General features: G+C 45.0%; 1 protein-coding gene across 1 annotated transcript in view; it reads left to right on the top strand.

Annotated features, from left to right (window-relative positions):
- TRPC1 (transient receptor potential cation channel subfamily C member 1) overlaps window positions 1-22,983 on the top strand; it is a 361,187-nt gene that overhangs the window by 124,028 nt on the left and 214,176 nt on the right. The window contains exons 4-5 of the mRNA XM_086943718.1: window positions 445-647; window positions 20,381-20,512. Of these exons, the coding sequence (XP_086799844.1) occupies window positions 445-647; window positions 20,381-20,512 (335 nt within the window). The remainder of the gene's footprint in view (window positions 1-444; window positions 648-20,380; window positions 20,513-22,983) is intronic.

Below are 22,983 nucleotides of genomic sequence, written 5' to 3' on the forward strand. Positions count from 1 at the left end.
ACATGATATGGATCACACTGTCACCTGCAACATTAATCCTCCTTCATTTCAGTATGCAAGAGGCTGTTCAGTGTACTCACAGTTCAATTATTTTAGCAGTCAAATACTTTTTTTAGTCAGTACAAGAAATCCACCAACGCATGATTTATTGTTATTGCCATTCGTCACAGAAGAATATTAATTGTCTATAAGGTTGTTTTCACGGCAGTGAAATAAAAAAAAAATTGTTGGGTGATCAGAAGGAGTCATATTCTGTATACACCACCCAAAAGAGATCTTTTGTTCCATGAAAACATAAAACCACTTTCCACATATGAATTCATGATAAAGTATGTGTAGGTAACAAGGTTAGAGAAGTGTAGAATGGATTGTCAAAAATAACCTAAAATGTATGCATATCCTTTGCATGTTTTCCACCTCACCTATGGTTTTGTTGCCATCTAGAAACTAATGGAGAGGATCCAGAACCCAGAGTATTCAACAACCATGGATGTGGCACCAGTAATTCTTGCAGCTCATCGCAACAACTATGAGATACTGACCATGCTACTGAAGCAAGATATCTCGCTTCCGAAGCCCCATGCTGTGGGATGTGAATGCACTCTGTGCACTGCGAAAAACAAAAAGGACAGTCTGCGGCATTCCAGGTCAGAGCGCTTGAACAGGTCATGGGTTTTCACCATCACTAAAAGCATTGTTTTGCCTAGGCCACATTGATCTGTCTGTTAGTTACTCTCATAAAAGCTTTTTAATGAGAATAGGATAAAGGCAGCTTATGTCTGAGACCATTAACTTGTTCATAGCTTACTTAAAAGTATTTCTATCACAAACGTGAATTAAAGGACGTAACTGTACATGCAAATAGATTATTTTCCTTTTAAAAATCCTAGTTCACAGTAATTGAGGTACAATTGAGTTTGCAGAAGCCACATTGGACTTACAGATATTACATATTTCCTGCTAATTGTAATTGAAATATTCAGTCCATATTTCAATGGTGTAACTATAGTATTGTAAACATTTTGCAATCACTATTTTCTACTGTAGTGTAAGGATATCATCTTGTGTGAAAACACAACCCTTTGTTTTTCTCTGCACCACTATTGGACCGTCACTAAAGAGTGCTTGGATTACTTACTAGTACTGTTATCCAAAATTGATGTCGTCCCCATACCAGTCCTGACATAACGGATGCTGTCAGCCTCCTGAGACAGTTTACTTAATACAAAGAAGGAAAAAGGAAGAAAAGATTCTTCCTAAATAAAAATATATCTTCCTTTATTACTTTTTCTAATACCCCACCCCTTCTCCTGAACAGGAATGCTCTATATATCAAAACTACATGACAACTTCCTGGCTGGTGGGGTGGAAACCTAGGACAGGGACGAGGAAGACATAGATTTAGAGTACTGAAGAATACCAGTAAGCAAACCAGGCATTACCTGCTCATCTGTATTGTTCGTCCCAGCCCTGACATACATGTAAATATTTTCCTAGGTACACCTTAAATAACACACCTGGAATGAAATGCCTGAAACAAAATGTATATTTCATAAGATAGCAAACTTAGTTATAATACAGTTATTCAGAAGGGGATTTTAATAATTCTGACATAGATTTTCTCCCACTGGAACCAAAAACATGCAGGTGGTAACGGGTAACAAAAGTATGAGAACAAGACCAAATAACAGATGTACAAACTCATATAGTAAACTCTACCTGTTTCAGCCCAGGAAGCTGCAGTACCTTTGGTTTATCATCCTTGAATCCCTTCAGGAAAGTCACGTTTTAAAGAGTCACAGCTCTGAGTTATTGCTTGACTCACCATATGGTTTAGAGTAGCAGAATACATCTTCTTTTTCTTAGTGGGAGCTTCAAAAATTACATAATACATCACAAGAGGGAAAAATCTCTTTTTTTTCTAAATAAATGGACAAAGCCCTACACACATCTAAATAATGAAGAGCTTTATCTTCACCATCTGGATTAAAAATAATTAATACACCTCTCTGGAAAAGCACAGAACCGATAAGAGACTTTGGGAGTAAATCCAGGACCAAGCCATAATACAACTAGTTCTGCAGAAATGTAAGTGTGAAAAAGGAATTACTAAAGAACGCAAGCACCCCAACATATGGGCAGATATAATTGCTGTCAAAAATTAAACCTTACAGAAAGTCACAGTAAATTAACCAATTGTAAAGATTCAGAAGGAGGAATCTTTAATCATTTTAAAACTCCAGGAAGATCCAAAAAAAGATGGGAGAATGAACAATCAGATGTTTGTCCCTGAAACCATCAAGGAACGGTTTTGCAATTGGGACTGTCTGCCTATTGAGCTTTTCGTATTGAACCTACAAGACCCTTTAAAAACTTAGGGGTTGATTATGATGGCGGTGAATCCGCATCCTCCGGGGCGGTGGAAGCCACCGCCGGCCCGGAGGATGCAGACTCATCGCCGCGGTCCTTGAAAACACCCACCGCCAGATTATGATGGCGCGGGGATCAGCGGCGGATGGCAGGTCCGTCCGCCGCTGATCCGCAGGGTGTGGACCACAATATGGTGGTGGTGTCTGCAAGACACCGCCAGCCATATTATGATGGGTGCGGAGACAGGCTTTTCCGTGGCGGATATTCAACACCTTCTTTATATAGACATTGCTGCTTAACCTTGTACTGGTATAACAGTAAGCAAATGTGTGAATGCTGTCAGACAGAGTAATTCGTCTTCAAAATGATGGCTATTAATTTAAAGGGCATTTTTTTAGTGTGTCTCTTACCAGTGGACATAGAGTTTATACCATCATTTTGTTACTTCTCGTGAAAAAAGATAAATATTTCCTCCTGTGTTTTGCCTATGCTGGCCCTTCTCAGCACAAGCGCACACAAAGAGGCCTACATCCACATTGTTGGTAAAGCTTGAGAAGACTCTTTACCTTAATATTTTTACAAAATTCTATAGTGTGCAAGAGATGTATCCCTCTAAAATGACAGGTTCTAAGCCCTGTAGGGCCTTTCGCAAGCAAATGTCTGTGACAGATCCCCATCAGATTTGCCTGTGGTGCCTGCATCATAACTCCAAGGTGTGCAGTGACTGCACATCGATTAATCCAAAGGCCATGCGGGACTACAAAGCAAAACATTATATCGCCAAGCATCAGAAGGCTCCTCACCGAGACCACTCTAAGTCGCGGTCCAAATCCAAGATTCGGTACCGGTCCCATTCCCGCTCCAGCAGTCACCGAAGCTGCTTGCAAGGCCAGTCTTCATCGCAATCCAAATCATCCGGAAAATCTTAAAAGAAGAATAAAAAAAACTGAAGTGGGACTCGGCCTCCTCTCACCACTTGCATGCGCGTGTGCAACTGTGGGGGTTGCGCCTTGGATTTAGATCATGCTCCTTGAATCGGCCAACTTCAGAGCTGATCCCAATACTAGTTCCAGGTCAACCGGAATTTCTGAGGCCATCTGCCACCTCGCAACATATCGAAGAATTTTGCGCAGCCATGCTCCATCTCTTTGGCTCCTTATCTACTCCCTCTGGAGTGCCCTAAGGCCCAGGAGCCAAGAAACCCTCCTCCTGAAGTACCACTAGCGACTTAGCTGTCTGTGCCAGCTGGACCCTTTGAGACCATACTGATGCCTGTGTCCCTTGTCCTGACCCTGACTCTGCCACCCCGGTCCTCACCAGTCGCTAGAACTTTGACGTTGATACCAAAGCCATTGATGCCGGACGAGGACCTTCCAGTAGTCCTGTATGACTTTGAGATGGTGCTGGTCTGACACCACCTGATGCTCTGTCTGACGGCAGTTGAAGTGCTACTTCCTCTGCTTGCTCTGCCAACCTTACAAGGACAACAACATACTTTACATTTTCTTTTTGGTACATGCTCGGAAAATAAATATGATAGGTGTGATGAGTTTGCTTAGCCTTTTCACAAATTCAGTAGATCTGGTGTCCTGCAGGAGGCTAGTGCTTTCGATAACTCTCCTGAAATGGACCTCCTCTCCCCCCAGGACCAGCCACAGAGGAATCCACTTCATACACCATGGTGATATATATAGGGCGGCTGAAGTCGCTCACCTTCAGCTCCCCACTTTGGAGGTCAAGACCAGCGTATTGATGGAAGTTCTCCAGCCGTGTCAAATACTTCTGAGTCCCTCGTGCCATCTAACAAGACTTTACCAGACACCCTCCCCGGCATGGGCCAAATCATGCTCTGGCCCACCGGTCAACCACCAGATTGTTAGACGCCATCGCCCTGCCCTGCCCCGGCCAATCTCGCTTTCCTATCTCATTACCCTTTCCCTTTGATCATGCATCCGTCCACAACTAAGACCAATCGCAACGTGTTCCCAACTACTTCCCTGGACAGAGAGTCTAAACATGTTGAAACCTTTGGAAAAAAAGTAGTCATCTACCAGCTTGGCACGCAGATCCGTGAATGCCAGCTGCCTTCTGGGACTCTATTCCTATGCTCTTTAGGACTCGATGGCTCAAGTCCTCCTAGGTGTCTCCAAAGATCTCTAGCCTGTCCTTGCCCAAGCCATTTATGATGGCTAGGATAATGGCAAGTTCCCAATTTGTTGTGGCATGCATACCACAGATTCCATTGGGTAGGCCAATGGTACCAGTGTTTCCATTCGCCACCATGCTTGACTGCAGCCCACTGGTTTTACAGGAGTTGTCCAGTTGTTCCTCATGGCCATGCCATTTGATGGGACTCACCTGTCAAGGATACAAGGCAAAGTCTGCTCTCTGATAGTTAAAGGACAGCAGTCAACGGCACGCTCCTTGGGCTTATCTGCCCCACCTTGCCAGCCGCATCAGACCTACTTTTTTTTTGCAGTTTCAGCAGAGGTTCCCCATACCGCCATTCAATCCAACCATGACATGGAGTCCAGATGGTTTGTTGTTGCGGTCATGGAGCCCAGTTCCCCAGCAGCTAATGGATCGCCCAGTCTGCTACCCCCTGCAGTCTCACGCGTAAAACCCTTTTATGGTCCCCTTAGTAGAGCTCGGCCACCTGATGGGAGGCATGATCCAATGATTCTTACAGGGTTGGCAGACCAAAACATTCAACAGGTGGGTCCTGCAAATTGTTTGGAAGAGCTAATCCCTTCTATTCCTTTCCACACCACAGCACCTTCCTCCATCTTCTCAATGACTGATGGAGGACCATCTTTCTGTTTGGTGGCAGGAAGTACAGGCCATTTTGGCCAAAGGAGCTATCAAGACGTGCCTGTGCCAGAAGTAGGATGTAGTTGCTATTCCCGCTACCTCCTTGTGCCCAAAAAGCACTGCTCTCTCTGAGAGTTTGCAATGGTACTGCAAACTGTTTGTGTACCACGTTCGTCTCGAATCGATGCACAGCAGTCTGCAGTTGGTGTATGTGGAGTCAAAACCCTTCTCCAGCCCATACACAGCCATTGAAGAAGTTGAAGGCCCTGCCGGGTAGCACATTCTAAAATCCCACAAGAATCTGTTGGTAAGGCTGAAAGAAGAGAGCCTTCGCTGCACCATAATACAGAACCATCATCCATACGGAGCAAACACTAAAAGCAGCGACGAGCAGGTACAAAAACAGAAACTTACTTACCAGCACAAGAGAGTGAAGTGCTATACGACCTCAAAATCGAATGAGACTACCAGGCTCAAGGATCAAGTCACGGAGGGGTTGTGTGGAGAGATTGCCATTCCTGCTGTACATGAAGAATGCTGTCTGAACAGCACATGCTCTGAATGACGACAGAAGGTAGCATAAAGTATAATTCTGCTGTGTTTCTGAAAACACCACAGCCATTCAACACAGAGAAGAAACAGAACATTGGTGCCAGTTGCTGCATGGATCAAAACGTTTGATGGCTTCATAAATGTGCTAGAAAAAGAAGATGATAAGAAAATCATTAAATACTTGAAAAACCTTGCCCATGACGAAAAGAAAGCTGCAGTAAAGGAATTCACACAAACAAACTGATGCAGTGTCGTGCCAAAAGATAAAAAAAAGCGTTGGAAGCCAAGTTCAAATCTGATGCGGAATGTCTACTATGAAAGGTATATCTTCAACCAAGTGCAACAACAGGCTGGTGAAATGATGGATGAGTTTGTTGAGAGACTTGATGCACTTATCAAACACTGTTAGTCCTGTGACTTTAATGATAAGGAGGCCCTGCACCTCTGAGTCATTGATGGCTGTCTTACAGACTCTGTCAGAAGACGCATTTAACTCAGTATAGAGAAAATGCTAATGATTGCAAGAGCAAAAGAACAAGCAGATCGACAAGCTGTTGATATGGAAGCAGGAACAGTGCATAATGAATGAGCTTTGATCATGAAAGGCAAGCATAAGCACAAAATAGATGCACACAAGCTGATGTCTCCGAAGAAGAAAGAGCTCTGCTTTTCTGCAGTTTGAGCATCTGTGGGGCAGCAGCCTTTCATGATCACGAGCGGGCCCGCGGGGATGATGCACGGCTTACCTGCATGGTAGCTGTACCAGCCGACAAGAGACATTTGCTGCTGGCTGCGGGATAGGTGGTGTGCCTGGGGTGCCATTTGCTGCCCAGGGCCCTACTTTCTGGCGGCTGTGGCCTGCTTGGTGCCTATGGGTGCCGGACACCTGGCTGCCCTGGCCTAGCTGCTGCTGCGGAGGAGGGTCGGGCCTGTGCTGGTACCTGGGTGTGGCTGCGGGAGCCAGGTCCATCATTGTGAGCTGGGCGGAGGCCGACCATGCGGGCTACACGGTAGTAGGGATCGCTGCAATGCACACTGTAAGTACTGTGTTGTCCCCCACATCATCCTCCATTGCTCAAGGCCCCCCCCCGGTTGCACACCGAGGTAATTATTGGCTTCCCTTACTGACTCTGGCCTACTTGGACCCCGGCTGGATCACCTAGATGGGGAGCCCCTCCGGCAGCTGCGCCTCCTCGGGTGCTTCTCCCCCATGTTGCTGCACTTTGCTCGCCGCCATACTGCCAGTGACGGACCTGCACAGACTGCGCTGCAACATCAGGTCCCCAAGCCTGCTCGTGGCCCCCAGTGGAAGGACGTTCCGTAGTGTGGTGGGGCTTCACGGCCAATCCTGGAAATTTTTGGCTCTGGCTGGTCACTTGTCATCCTTTCTTGTGGTGTTGACCAGATCGTCAGGCAGCATTGCCTGTGGATGCTGCTAGGTCTCATCTCCACGGGTGGAGAGGTGAGACTACCACTCAATAATCTCTTCAGCCGGGCTTTACTCCCACTACCCTGACTCTTGCAAGTCTGGAAGTACTCACTGGACCACCCAACTCCAGTATACCATGGAGTACTTTCACTGAGCCTTTGATTATGCACCCGTCTGTGCCTCTCTGAGGGTCCATTTGATCCTGAGCCTGCTTGTGCCCCCAGAGGGGACGCACCCCAGAGTTTCATGGCCCAGCATGACACCCCTACTACGTAATCAATTGGATTACTGTGCACCCCTCTCTGACACTCACAGCACATAGTAAGAAGAACCATCACAGCTGGGTGGTGGGTTGTGGCGGGTGCTTCACTGGGCTGCTCAGTGCGTCTGTGTCCTGTGGCTGGCTGCAGACATCGGTAAACACGATGCTCACCAGTCCAAACTCACCATAGAGGGCAAGTGCTTGACATGACAGGTAGATCAGGAAGTCAGAGTGGAGCTGTCTCCGTAGCATCCTGAAGGGAGTGATATACTGAGGCTAGAGCAAAAAATCAAGTTGGGGGGGAATGAACCACTTGTCCTGTGTTCCTAGGGTCTATGATAACGTGCAGGGGTTCATGATAGTAAAAAACCCACATATGCGAACACTGGCGTCAGGCGTTATATCTTGGTTCTTGGCCATTCAGTGTCGCAACAGCATTATCATTGGGTCTTTTCCTTCGTATGTTATGCTGACCTCCACATGGAGGAAGACCAACTGGATTGACAGTAGTGGTCAGGGATAAAAAAGAGAGTGTGTTGGTGCTCAGGTGAGTGTAGTATAAAATTCCTTATATCCAGTCTCAAGTGTTTTTTATTCCTTAGAGCATTGGTATAGGAAGCTAAAAACAAAGGTGTGCGTGTTAAGGCCTGGTTACTAGCCTTTCGCACTAGTGAAAGCGGTCAACATGTTTCAGCCTCCTGGCATCTCTAGAGGCTTTCGTCAGGACCATGTGATTAAGAGTATGTAACGGGGAGGACTCGGGTCCGCCAGGCCTACCTGTCTCACCTCTCTTTAACCAGCATACAGGGGCCTGGAGAGACACAGATGTCCTGGACGACACGGATCCGGAAGAAAGTGGCGAGCCCTGCTTCTTTAATTGGGCGGAGTTGGAACGGGACAACGTCACAGGGCACACCCCCTCGTCCCAGTTAAAGGCCGCCCAGGACTCATCACAGGTGTGTTTTACACTCGGAGGCGACTGAGGTGAGAGAGACAGCAGACGAGGTGAAGAGGAGGACGAGTGCGGAGGAGAGCGGAGTTGGAGAACGGAGGCGGAGGAGAGGCGGGAGCTGAGGAGAGAAGACGAAGGCGGAGCGGAGCAGAGTCAGGAGGCGGAGGAGAGAGAACATCAGAGGACGGAGGCAGAGACGAGACCGGAGGAGAGAGAACATAGGAGGACGGAGGAGGAGACGAGACCGGAGGAGAGAGAACTGCGGGGAACCGAGGCGACGGTCAGAGACGAGGAACGAGAGAGGAGCGCTGAACGTGGGAGGTCCAGGGGAGCAGACTCCAACAAGCCAGGAGGCCAACAGGAAGGCACTTCGCCCAGCCACACTTCATCGAGGGAAGTGTGGCTACCAGAGGTACGATCAAGGCTTTCGGGCTGGGTGGGTTTTAAGTGGGTTAAACCCCCATAAAAGTTCCTGACTCGCATCCAGTACACTTCCCCTCCCTCACTACCCCAGCACTGTGGACTCTAGTCGAATACTTGTGCACGTGTGTTCCCTCACTCCCTCCCCGTGCTGTTGGGCAGGACAGTATCTAAAACGCCTTTGTCTTTCTTCCCTGCACGGACGAGACGCCACGACATCGTGGAGGAAGAGGCACGGACCACCAGTCCCAGAAGACACCGGGACGAGCGGCGGAAAGCGACTGAGAAACGCCAACAAAGACTATCGGAAGATACGGAAACCACACTGCCCTACTACAGGAAAACCATACACCGAAAACGAACCTTTAAATCAATAAAACTGCATTACCCAGAATACCGGTGTCTGTAAGTCTATTCGAGGGGACTGTAACCTCGCTCACACCTACGCCAGTCGGTCAGGGCGACCCCGAGGCGCCACAGAGTATATACTGGCTCTTAAATGAAATAAGGTGGCGTACTCACCACCTTTATGTTTAGATGTAAGATAGTTTACCTGTATCTGGAAGGAAAAGAGAAGTCTCACAATAGTCACATCATTTATTAACATTATTGTCATTGCATCTCAAACTCATGCTACTCAATGTAAATCTATCAATCCAGTACAAACGTATATTGACGTTAGTTTTATACAAGCTAAAATTTGGGAAGTTTTAGGAATAAGAATAAGGTAAGCTATACATGGCATTATTAAAGAAATTTTACCAAAAACATTCATTGTCGTGTGGGTACGATGTTACTAGTAACCTGCGGAGTTTTAACTATATAGGCTGCCACTGGCCTTAACACTGCGGTGAGTGATTTGTTCTTATGCTTATCGACGCGCGTGATGTTAAATGGGCGGCGTTGTTTGAGTGACTAAAAACATATATCGCACATGTGGTGATACGCATTGTTCCGTTGTTCGCGCTCTAGTAAAAAAACATATTGTATTGTGGTCAAGAGACTCATCGTAATTGGCCGTCTTTACCTCAGTTCACAATTGTTTAGGTGGCATCGAAGGATTGGGCCATCCAGGATGACCGGCTTGATTGCTCTGAGGCCTCATGATGCCCACATCCTAATGCTGCATCAGTGCTCAGCACCATTGTGCAGGATAATAACCTGCAAGACATCTGGAGACAGGCACATTCGGAGATGTGGGTGGGCACATGCTGCACATGACACCATAACACCTGGTCAAGAATTAATTCCTGACTTCTATCCAAGAATGTGCAGAGATGGGGATTTAAGGTGATGCATTTTCCACGCACCTTATAGGACCATGCCCTAGTACCCCTGGAGCTCACGGTCCCTCAGGCCCCTCTTTGTGCCTTCTCTTGGCATCTCCCTCTGTGGGCACTGTGGGATGTGGTGTTCTGTGATGAGGTCTGGTCAGAAATAGTCCTCCGCCCATGCTATGGGAGGCATTTAAGGTGGTGATTTGTAGCTTGTGCATTGCTAAACAGTCGGGGGAGCTGAGGGCCATATGTGGCGAGCTGGAGGCTGAAATACGTGTCCTGGAGACGACTACTTTCAAACCAATGATGCAGGCAAGCTAGCATCCATTCGGGGGGAAATAACATAATATTCTGAGGAGGCGGTCCTAGAAGCAAACTTCCTTGGCTGCGAGGTTTAGGCTCATCACTATGAGGAAGATGATTGTCTGGGTAAAACACTGGCGGGCCTGCTCCACCCACCTCTTGCATCCACCTATGTGGTGGAACTACTTAACGAAAATTCCACACTCCAGGAAACTCCTGAAGGCTTCCTGAACACACTGTCCTCATTCTATGCCCATCTATACACCACCACCTTCATACAAAACCAGACTGAGCTTATGAACTATCTAGACACCATTCAGTTGCTTTGGCACGACAGGGCTCACAAGGAATACCTCAACACTCTCATTACCACTAAAGAAATAGTGCATACAATTAACTCACTCCCCGGAGACAAAAAACACAGGCTTAACTGCTTGACTAATGCTTTCTACTTGGAATGCACCCCTTTGTTGGCTCCTCATCTCTTGGCTATGTTTCAGTACTCCCTGGAGGCTGGTAGCCTGCCCTCCAGGCTTAGAGCGGCTGTCATCATATCCCTCCTCAAACCAGATAAGCCGGCTTAACTGTGTGACTCCTACAGGCTGCTGTTACTGATTAACATAGACAACATGATTCTAGCCAAAATTCTGGCGAACCTGCCCTTGCTACCTGATATAGCACGACTGGACCAGTCCGGATTCATTCCCGGCTGTTCTACTTCACATAACCTCCGTACCATGTTTGAGGTCATGCATCACCTTGACCCTCGGTTCTCTGTGGTCTCTGCCTTGCTTGATGCCACTAAGGCATTCGATTAATTAGAATGGGCTTACTTGTTTCCACTTCTCCAATGGTTGGGACTCTGCTCTACTTTTATTAGATTCATTTGTCTTCTTTACATGCAACTAACTGCACTGGTCTGACTCAATAGGCTGATCTCTGATCCGTTTCCGATCACTCATGGCTCGTGACACTTGCCATTATTATTCGTGATTGTCATGGAGCCAACACCATGTCAACTGAGGATTGGATTTTACATCAAGGGGCTTGATAGTTTCAATGTATGCAGATGATATTACATTATACATTTGCAAACCTCGCAAGAACTTACCACCAATTACATGCAAGGTCATTCGCTTTTGTGTTTTTTCCGGTATACAAATAAATTGGGCTAAGTCCACACTGTTTCCCCTTATAGATAGCAAGCTTCCTATTCACACAGACTATCTCTTGACGTGGGCAACGGATCTGGTCCATTACCTGGACATATGGTTGAGTCATGACCCGGTAGAGGTATGGTTGGCTAACTATGGACATGTAATCATGTGGTTTAAAGAAAGAATTCTCATTTGGTGAAAACTATCACTCTCATTAGCTGGTCGGATTGCCATTGGCAAGATGGTGGTACTCCCTACATTTCTCTACCTTTCTCTTAACATCTTACTCCCACTCACTGCTCAATTCTACGGATGCCTACAGTCTGCTTTAGTTACATTGATATGGGCCGGCAGACAGCCTCATATTTCCAAGGACATACTCACCTTGCCCTTCGCTCTGGGAGGACTAGGAGTGCCGGATATCGCTTTATATGCACTATGCGCTCAGGCGCAATTGCTACATTACTGGATACCCACGGCACCTTATCAAACCCACACTGCCGTTGAGTCAGATTGTGTGGCCCTTTGGTCTTCAATGTTGTATGCCCCTTACAATGCACCACAAGCGGAGATCGATACTACAGCAGGTGTGCGCTGGGCTTGGGATGGCCTCAGGAAATGGGCTGGATTTATCCACTTATATGCACCCTCCATCCATCCCCATAGGCCATACTGCTGCCATTGCAAGACAAGGGCGCTAAACTGCGGTACCCTCATCTAAATGAACGAGTTGCGCAAGAGCTGAAAGCATGAAAACTGGTTATCCCCCAAGGTGATGTAGATCCCACTGACTGTGTCTGACCTTCCCGTGCATGCATGGGAGAGAGATGCAGTTGATTTCTTTGGTCCACTAGTAAATGGACATCATCTCATGGTAGTCATTGAAGAATATCTGGGTTTTTCATTGGTGGAAGACTTGGCATCGACACCCCATGACATAGTCATTGAGTGGCTTGATGACATCTGTTAGAAATCGAGTCTCTAGTTGGCAGAGGTATGCAATCTGTCCATGCAGGGACCGCAATTCTGGTTATGAAGTCAGTTACACACTTAAATCAGCATGTACTTACCCTGTAATAGCTTGACACAGAGCAGTCAGGCTTAGCATAAAAGCCAATGTGTAAGCAGCTGTGCATACGTGGATACAGTAACACAGTGAAAACACCACCGAAAAAGAAGCCCACAATGAGGTATGAAAATAGTATCTCTTTTACTCTTTAAAACAAGGTCAAAATGATAAGAATTTAATTAAAGCATCTCATGTTATGAATACTTCCAGAATGTACAATGCTGAAAGAACCCTTGCGCTTGCAGTAGGTTCTTTACTGCTATGCTGGGGAAATGACAGCGAGCCACGCCGTGGATTGGAAACAGACTTTCTCCCCAGTGTGAAGCAATGCTTCCAAAGTTATTACAGTTAAAATGCAATGTCAAGTTTGGTGGACACTGATTTACACGTTCTGTTGGGGGCCGCCGACGAGAGCGATGGGGGGGGGGGCAGGGATCTCATAGTCCGGGAGTGCACAGTACCTTTCTTGGGGGATTGCAGCGGTGTCGTCGGCCTCGGTATCAGGATCCAAGTTGCTGGAGTCTTCCCTTCATGGATATGATGCAGTGATTGGAGTCATGGAGGGTAGACGCCAATCCATCCTTGATTCGGTTCAGAGTCACGGGTCACCTTGGACTGCCTTCAGGCAATGCAGCTTCGGCAAAATCGACAAACACGATGGTCTGCGCTCGAGCAAGCAGACACAGTGGTTCTTTATCGGTGCACCGCACTGATGTGTGTGGATGCCCAAAAGTGGCTGCCGACACTTTGCGAAGGCCCAGGATTGATTGAGGTAAGTCAAGCAGAGTCAGACTCTGGATTAGCAGCGGTCGTTTGTGCAAATGAAATCTTTGTTGGCCCTGTTGGCACATAGCAGAGCTAAGAGCAGAGTAATGTCCACTTTCTAGTGGCATTTCTATTTATTTATTTATTTATTTAGAAAGTTAATACCAGATCTAACTTTGCCACTAAAAAGGATTTGTCATTACCAGTCAAATTATATAAAACATAAAGCAGCTACTCCTCTGTAATCAGGAATTACACTTAAAAAGGTTATTAAAAAAATTCCTAATGTTAACTTATGAGAGGAGCAGGCCTCACAGTAGTGAAAACAAGCTAGGGTGGTTGTCACTAACAGGATATGTAAAACAAAAAGGTACATGTCCTACTTTTTACTTACACAGCTCTCTGCCCTTAGGGCCACCTAGGGCCTACCTTTGGGGTGACTGATATGTAATAAAAGGGGAGTTTATGGTTTGGCAAGTAGTTGGGAATGGCAAGTCAAAGTGGAAGTAAACTGCACCTACTGGCCCTGCAGCGGCAGGCCTGAGTTAGGTTTGAAAGGCTACTTCTGTGGGTGGCACAATAAAGTGCTGCAAGACCACTAGCAGCATTTGTTTTAAAGGCCCTGGGTATAGGCATACCACTTTACTAGGAACCTATAAGAGAACCATATATACCAATCACTTATAAACGAATTGTCATCACATTTTAGATAATGCCACATGCACTTTAGCATGGGTCAGCAGTGTCAAAGTGCTCAGAGTCCTAAAACCAAAGCAAAAACGAAGTCAGAAAAAAAGGAGAAGGAAGGCAAAATGTTGGGGGTAACCCTGCAAAAATGGCGGTTTCCAACACCATCTTTGCAGCATGGGGCATCCCTGCTATTCTCAAATCTAATAATGGCCTGCCTTTCAATAGCAACAAATTCAAAGAGTTTCTTGTTCGACTCAATGTCAAGCATCAAAAGAGTACACCTCTACGCCCCAGGCCAATGGTGTTGATGAACGATTCATGTGCACCCTCAAGTGGCTAATTCAGTGAGCATCGATGGAGGGAATCAATCTAAACTAAGTCATGTTTCAAGCCCTTCGTGCCTATCGATCAGCTCCTCACTCCACAACTGGTGAGAGGCCTACCACCTTGCTAATTAGGAGAGCCATCAGTCCAAGAAAGTTCATCACATGGGACTCATCACATTTTAAACACCTTCCTCAATGTTCGATACAAACACATCAATTGCACATCACAAAAAGTCTCTTTTAGTCATTTGCTGTAAGCACGTACAGACCCGATTTCTTTGTCCAAAGGAATCACGTAGTATTTATCCAAAATCCAAGCTTTATTTCTTTTTAAGACACAGTTCTTGACAGCCGACGCGCGTTTCGCCCCCTATGGGCTTTCTCAAGGCAAATCTTCAATTTGTACGATACGATAGTGATTGTATATTTGCAGATCCAAAGCTTCAGCAACTTCAAGTTTGGGAACCATGGTTCCTGGAATCCTATTAGAGATCCCCATTGTTGAAGCATTTCGTCATCCTTAGAAATGAAAGCTTTATGTGCAAGAAGGGGAGAAGGCTTGTAGGGGGTCTGTCCAATCTACATAAAATCACTTTGTGTATGAAAATAAAAGGTTGTGATCTGTTGCTATCTTCGTGTAGCTTCTGGAAACCACGGTTCCGAAACAGGAAATATCACCCTGGCAAACTTTTCTGTTTTGTATCTGTGAATATCACGACTGCAAAGATGTGGGTTTTGGAGAAACAACAGGGGTATATTTATCACATTTACATACAATGCAGCAAGCTACTTTTCTGTGCTGTATGACAGGGAGAGGGCCAGAATGCATTATATGAAATGTTTGCTGTTTGTCCACATGTGCAACTGTTTAAATATTTACAGCATGTACATTTGTTCTGACTGCGAAAAATACTGCACTTGTTCTTGTCCATGGATATTGCCTGAATACGACATTGATTAATATGCGCAGGGTCGAATTACAGATACATGCAGGACTCATTGAAACTCTTTTCCCCAAAAATGGCTGAAGTATTTTGTTAAAATTTTTTATCTGAATTTGTTGACCCCGTCAGTTTTTTGCATTTTAAGGAGGACAGTGTGTTAGACGGTGCACAAACCGTAAAAAAACAAGCATTTACAATGCAATGACATTATTTTGAGCTATTGGCATTGTAAATGTCATTCTTTTTTTTTTCTTCGTGAAGCATTATTGAAATAGTGTAATGCAAAATGGCAATAACTCACTTTATTGTAACTGCAAAATCTATTGCATTGCATTTGTACTAGTGTCAGTTTTCATCTGCGTTGGAGGCCTATTAAATGTTCTTCCCAGGTATGTACCGTTGCATGATGGTATGTGGTGATCAGAGCTGTTTTTTTCTCAGCTAGCGCCCGGGGCTAACCCAAACTTGGCTCCCCATCCTACTTGTCCTCTTTAATGGGCTGTGATTCAAACATTGTGAGGAGTAGAAAGAAGGTGAAGGGGGCAAAATTAAGGAGCAGCATGAAAAGAAAAACAGAATGTAAGGATATGGAAGTCAACGAGACCTAATAAAGGAATTGAGGCGCAGGGCTATAAAGCGATTTATCAAGGACTGTAGAGCTTTTAATTGGGGGAAGCCTGGATCGGAACTTATTTGCACACGTTGCAGTTTAACCATTAGCCCGCACCTCCTCTTGACATGCATGCTAGAGGATGAACCAATAGTCAGGCCTGGCCGGTCCATGGCCAGTCCCTGTCCACAACCTCCAGACCAGGTTTCTGGGTGAATAAGAGCTGATGATGGAACATGGGCTTGAGTCAGGAAGCGCAAGGGCGATAGACCGACATTCCACCACGACTAAACACTGGAAGTGCTGTGAATACCCAAGTCCACCTTCAGATCACAAACAAACCGATAGTTGACTTATTCACCTTGCAATGAAGAGGGCGCAACAGAGAGCGGCAGCAGGAGCAGTAATACAACTAATTCACAAGTATCCGATTTGAAAAAAAGCAGGTCTGGGGCAGTCAGCTGGAGCCAGATTCAACAAACTTTGCATGGGGGAGGGGGCTATATTACCCACCCTTGCCACAGACTAAAGCTCAGACTGCGCCCGGCCCTCTCCCCCAACCCCCCCATTAAAAGTAACCACCACGCGCAGCACATAAGACATTGAACCTCAGATGTGCTTGTGCAGAACTAAATGACTCTGATCGACCCCGACACCCGCCCCCACAGGAACACCGACCTGTTGCCCTAAGTAATACAAAGCTGGAGTAATATGGAAGATAACACCCCCCCCAAATAAGACTCTAAGCCAGTGGCATGTATGGTGGCCTTGGTGGCTGGCCATGGTGGGTTCCTCACCTCTGAGACCAGTACAGCAGCCACCGATAAAACCAGATGTGTCAAGTCAAGTTCAGCATGACAAATATATTATTATTATTTCTGTTTTATTACCTCTTCAACTGGGCACTGCAGAGAAGGCCCAACAACGCTCCACAGGGTATATACCATTAAAAAACCCTAGGAAACTTTGGTATCTCCTACGCTGAGGAATTAAGCAGAGAGGCGTTAGCAAATGGACATCACAGTGAAGCAGAAACACACAGCCTAAAGCGTATTCAGAAACCAGCAAGCAAGCACTAACTACATCAAACACTATACGCCTGCCAACCGGCTACAACTGAAGCAACGCTTCATCCGCGCCACAGCGCCAACCGAGCCAAAGTGTCTTAAGTGCCAATGAGACACCCGAGATTATGTGCCCCTTGCCCAAGTGGCCCTCTAAACTAAAGCTTGACAACTACCAAGCCAAAGCGATATATGTCCCCATGGTGATTGTGCCACTGAGATCCAATGTATATGCTGATACCGCCAGTTGTACATAACAAAGGCAAATAAACCGGCGTGCTGACAGTTTTGCAAATGTGGACCCAGCGTGGTAGACTCGACCCCCCAACTTCCGACCGCCAGTGAATATTTCAGATTAAAATCAATGACGTGAGAGCACTTCTTCCCCACAGACACCTCTTTTTGAAGTTAAAAAAACAACAGAAAAAGAATGTGTGAGGCGTCATATAATACGATATACTCAATATATTTTTGGAGACCTGTCATCGGTGCCATGCGCTGATCAAGCTCCCTGAAGCTTTAGCTCTGACGGGAGACCAAGCCCAGGCACTAACCTTTACGCATGATGCGGCAGAGGCTGTCTGTCAAGGAGGGCTCTCCGTTGCATGGACAGGCTAGGCTCCGTGCAAGAAGTCAGGGTTAGGCAGCCTTCCTGGAGGGTCAAATTCAAGAGTCCCCTGGTGTCTGCATAGTGAATGTGTGATTGAAAAGAGTCCCTGGGTGTCTGCAGAGTGAATGTGTGAATGAAAAACAGGAGCCTCGTGCACTAAGACAGGGCGAGAGCAACCGGGCGGCATTAGAAGTGTGGCGACGTGGACAGAAATGTCAGAGTGGGTCTCAGGCATAACAAGAAGGAAGGGACAGCCAGGCAGAAGAGGGGGCTACGAGAAACAGAACTAACGGGGGAGGATGGAAAGCCCGCATTGTTTGGAGGACACTTACCATGCTGGGCAGTGCACATATATGGAGGCGACATCGTGGGGCACACTCCCTGCCTCCGGTGCAGATGACCACGAAACCGGAAGTCAGGCAGCCTTAGTTGGGACGTGGGTGGGGCCTGCCAAACAAACAGGAAGCAGCCGGAGAGGACGTCCGGAACTCTGCAGGCTCCATGCTGAAGTCCCGGCCCCATCAGAGGGACCGGGCGAAGAGTGAGGCAGACTGCATGGATGGCACCAGAGGCAAGACGGGGCTCCCGAGTGGTGAGGAGAGCCCAATGGCGTGCCGAGGAGAAGGCCAGGGAATCTGCGGACCGGTGAGACATGTCTGTAATGAGCACGCTGAAGGAGAGGCCATGAGCGTGCACATATGCTGTCTGAAAGAGATTGTATTGTATTGTATTGTATTGTATATTGGATTTTATATAGCGCTTATCACCCAGGGGTCTCTAAGCGCTTGCCTTGGGAACCCGTCCTGGCTTTTCCCTGTGAGATAGCCCCTACAGGGCATCCCCAAGGTGAAAGCCAGGCATCCCGCCGCGGGGGGCCGTTGTGGAGATTAAGCAAGCTTAATGCCCAGAGTTGAACAGTGTGATACCATGATTAGGTCAGGCACCGAAGCGAGAATTATCGAGTCCGTGGACATTTGAGCTCAAGACCCTGCCGCGTCGGGAATTGAACCCTGGTCCCGGGTCTGACCTCTGCTTCAGAGTCTGCCTGCTCTAACCAGTGAGCCACACGTCTCCAGATGTTGTGAGCGTACACATGGCCTGTCCTGCCACTTCAGCTAACGCTGTCGTACGCGTTCACAGCTGATGTCTTTGGAGCTCGTGTACCTATCCTGTCCCGCATCGCAAAGCAAGTCGGCTGCAATAGATATTGCTAGCGAGCAGCTTCGCTGCGACGCTAGGCGAGACCTAAAAATCTAATAGTGGCTGTCCTGACATCAGCTAAACCACTGTGAAGCCCAAAAACCTGTTTGAATTTTGGTTAAAAATTACTTAAATTGTTGACGAAATAGATAATGTGTTGGTGCACGATAAATTATTTATGGAAAGCAGAATATAGTGAGCAAAATGTGGGTACTTAATGAATTGACATCACAGCGAACAGAAATATGACCTTCAAAGTAAATGAAACACATTTTCGTTCCATTAAAAATTTCTTGTAGGCCCTGCCAGAAAGCTGCTTTAGATGGATAAAATTATGGGAATTAATCTTCTTTCAGATTGCATTACTTATTTTGCGTAATTGCACATTCCAAATTCGTATGCCAGGGCCTAAAGCCAGGAATGCAGCCTGAGAGCCTGATGCCTCTTTCTGATAGATGTACGAAGCATTTTAGCTGTCAAAAATTCACTGATTTGTCATTTGTGATCCTAAAAATGCTTTTTCACTATGTACTAAGCCCATTTTAGAAGGCGGAAAAGCTTTTCCGACTTCTAAAATGGGATACCAAATGGATACTGAATGATTCGATATATGAACGGTGCGTGTTGTAGGCATACCTTAGTCGCAAAGTATCGAGCGATCATAACTATTCATGTTTTGTGACTGGAATCTGGCCGCAAAACATTGCAATTTTACCCAGTGGTTAATTTATAAAAAAACTTGTGCCGGGGGTCTTGCCAGGCGGCAGCTTCCACCAATCCATTTCTCCTGTGATCGCCACCTAAAACAGAGCCATGAAAGCACACAAATGCGGAGAAGATGTGGTGTAATGGCCAGAGCTGCCGACTACGGTAGGGTCGAGTCTCAGGTGGGCTAGATATCCTGTGATTCTGGTTGAATCACTTAATCTCCCTGTGCCAGTGTTGATGATTAAGTGCCGGTGCTGATCACTGGAAACCACGGGCTCAAATTAAGCACTGATTTTACCGACGCCCCAAGTTGGAGAGTTATCCCACTCACAAAAAGGAAGGCATCCCTATAGGAACCCTTTGTGACTTTTTAAAAACAGTTTGTTAGGGAGTAGGCAGTGGGACCACTGTTAACTTTCAAACAACCAAAAAATAAAAGTAAACTTTACTTTAAAAAAAGTTTATTGAGCGGCGATCACAGACATAGTGACCTGCTGACTTTTAGCATGTCACCTCCCCCCTTTGATGGCCACCAATCGGAGTGATTCTCATTTGTGATGTATGTCTTAAATATTAATGAGTTAGGTCAGATTACAACCCACTTCAATCAGAATTTTGCGAACAAATAGGTTAGTTCAGAAAATTATTTATTGGTTGAAAAAAAACTTGTTGCAAATGGTGACCAGTATACTGTGAGCATTAAATAATACATATAGCCCTTTATTATTATGATTCTTTTACTTTTGCTAAATATTATTGGCTGATGCTATGTTTTTATGTTATTTCACAAACCAAGATCTTGCAATAAATTGGTCATGTATTTATTAGCAGTCTTACCTTCTTCATTGTCCCTTGGTCTAGGTTTCGTCTTGATATCTACCGCTGTTTGGCCAGCCCTGCTCTTATCATGCTAACCGAGGAGGATCCAATTCTGAGAGCATTTGAGCTGAGCGCTGACCTGAAGGAACTCAGTCTTGTGGAAGTTGAATTCAGGTGATAATGAACCACATGTCTTATCAGCTGTTTCTTAAGTTATCAGTTGTGTCTAAAATCTGCTATTTCAGTTCAGAAATAAGGTTTTTCACCTTCATTTTGTAATTACGTTTCCCTCCTTTCCAAGGGTTGAGTAAATCCCGATTCGCCTGGAGATAGGGCTTCTGACCAAATAAGGAATTATAGGAGATACTGGAATACTAATCTCCCCATTAATATTCCTAGACATCCCACCTACTAAAAGCTGATGGAATTTCAGATGGAAATGGTGAAAAAATGGGGAAATACACTAGGAATCAGATATGGCAAGTTTTATTTTCTCAGTAATTCCCTACTTCTGAGGTTTTTAGTGTCTGACTCATAAAGCTGCTGTATTCCGCATCCCGGAAATACTGCTGCCTATTTTATTGGTAATTCAGTTCTTGTGACCACTGCATTGGTATTCTTGACACCATTGTAATGAGGGCCTTTGTAGTGATAAAAATATACCAGTTTTATTTTGTGAACTTGCCTGGGTGCAGCAGCTCATAAAGTAAGAATTAGTAGAAAACACTGGCCCATGTCCTCGGAAGTTGTATAGTTCTTACATAACTTTTTTGGGGTACTCTCAACGTCCAATGTCCCAAACGTCTTCAACTTATCTGCCAGAGTCCCTGTCTTAGCATTTAAACATCGTTGGATTGCTGCCCCATTTATTGCTGCCTCATCTTTCTACCCATTTTCTTATTCCATCATTATTTTTTCCTATCCTAATTGTGAATCCTGTGTAGTTTATATTTACTGTATTACATTCACGTGTCAGCATTTCTTGCCATTCTTATTGTCATGTGATATCTTTTGAGCTTTACAGTAATTTTATCGTTATTCTTTTTGATCTACATAGTGGGAAAAAAAATGCTCATAAAAATTCTACATGTGTCTACCATTTGTGAAATATAATGTGAAATATATATGTGATGACGTGCCCCCTGCAAATATATTATTGAGATATTTCAAGTCTCTGGGAGTTCTGTGACCACACAGAGGAACATATCCAAACTCTGAATTGCCAAGACGGATTTGAAATATCGAATAGTCCATATCTTCTGTGAATTATTATGTACTTTACAAGCGCCATTTTATCAGAAAACTATGTTTTTCAACCTAACTGCACTGATATCTCAGCATGGAAAAAGGGGTTCCGTGTGGCTTTCTTCATTAACCCTAGACGTAAACAGTTACACTAGTCCTCTGTATATAAGTGTTTATCAAAATGAGTAACTGGCTTTCCACTAGGGGTTCCCAGTTCTTCACAGCTTTCTTCATGCAAATTTTACTTTTCTGTGTATTATTTAAAAAAACATTTTTACTATTTCCTTTGTCTACACAATTTACTCCTAGGTTCTGCAACATAGAACATATAAAATGGAGAAACAAACGTCTAGAACTCTTATCTAACATTGGGAATAAAGGAATTGTTGAATCATATACTGAGAATGACTAAGGATCAATTAAATGTCTTATACCTACTCATGAATAATGAGTTACAACAGACTAACCATTATTTGCAGCAATGCATGCAGTCTGAATAGCTCCCATAAACACAGGTTAATATGTGAAAGATTATCACCGTATGACCCCCCCTATTGTTTGCCTTATGGAAACTCATATTGTCAAAAAGTACTTAGACAACCAGGCTTTAATTTGGTTGTATGCACATCCCAACAGATGCCAATTTATTGGGTGGCTTTTCTGCCTGAGTATACATGGCATACATTTACTTAAAACTTTCTCTGCCACAATCTAGTTAATAATAGTATTATCAACATTTGTGGTGTTTATATGGCAAATGAGGAAGAACCTTATATTTTTGATGTTTTGGCTGTATAGTTGGCTGACTGTCAAGGCGATATGTATTTAATTGGTGATTTTAATTGTGTTATGTATTATAGACTAAACCACACTAATTGATTTGCTACTCATAAAATGAATAAAGTTGGAAATACCATTAAAAGGATCACACAAGTTATGGGTTAAAAGATGCCTGGCGGGTATCGAAAGCTATAAGAGAATTATTTTACCTACTAGTCACTGTTCATACTTGAATTGACATGGCGTATATCCCACAGCATAAGATTACATCTGTGAATATTGACATATATCCCATGATTTTATCCTATCATAACTCGTTATTAATTAGAGGTTGGTTTGGGGCACACTGAGGATAAGGTATCAAGATGGACTTTTAACAGAACTTTACTGAATAACGAATATTATTGTCTTTATATGTCATTTATGATTAGGGAATTTCTAGCATAAATTCTTGGTAGCACTTCTTTATTTGGCATATACTTAAGGCATAGGTTTGTGGATGACTATTCAGTATAATACATTCAGCTGACCCGCATAAGGATAAATTTGACCTTTTACTTGATACAATGAAACAAATACAAGGTGAAGCACGGTTGGAAAGCCAAAGAGCCAAGCGGGCT

Source organism: Lissotriton vulgaris, chromosome 11 (genome assembly GCF_964263255.1).
Source record: "Lissotriton vulgaris chromosome 11, aLisVul1.2, whole genome shotgun sequence".
Lineage (NCBI taxonomy): Eukaryota > Metazoa > Chordata > Amphibia > Caudata > Salamandridae > Lissotriton > Lissotriton vulgaris.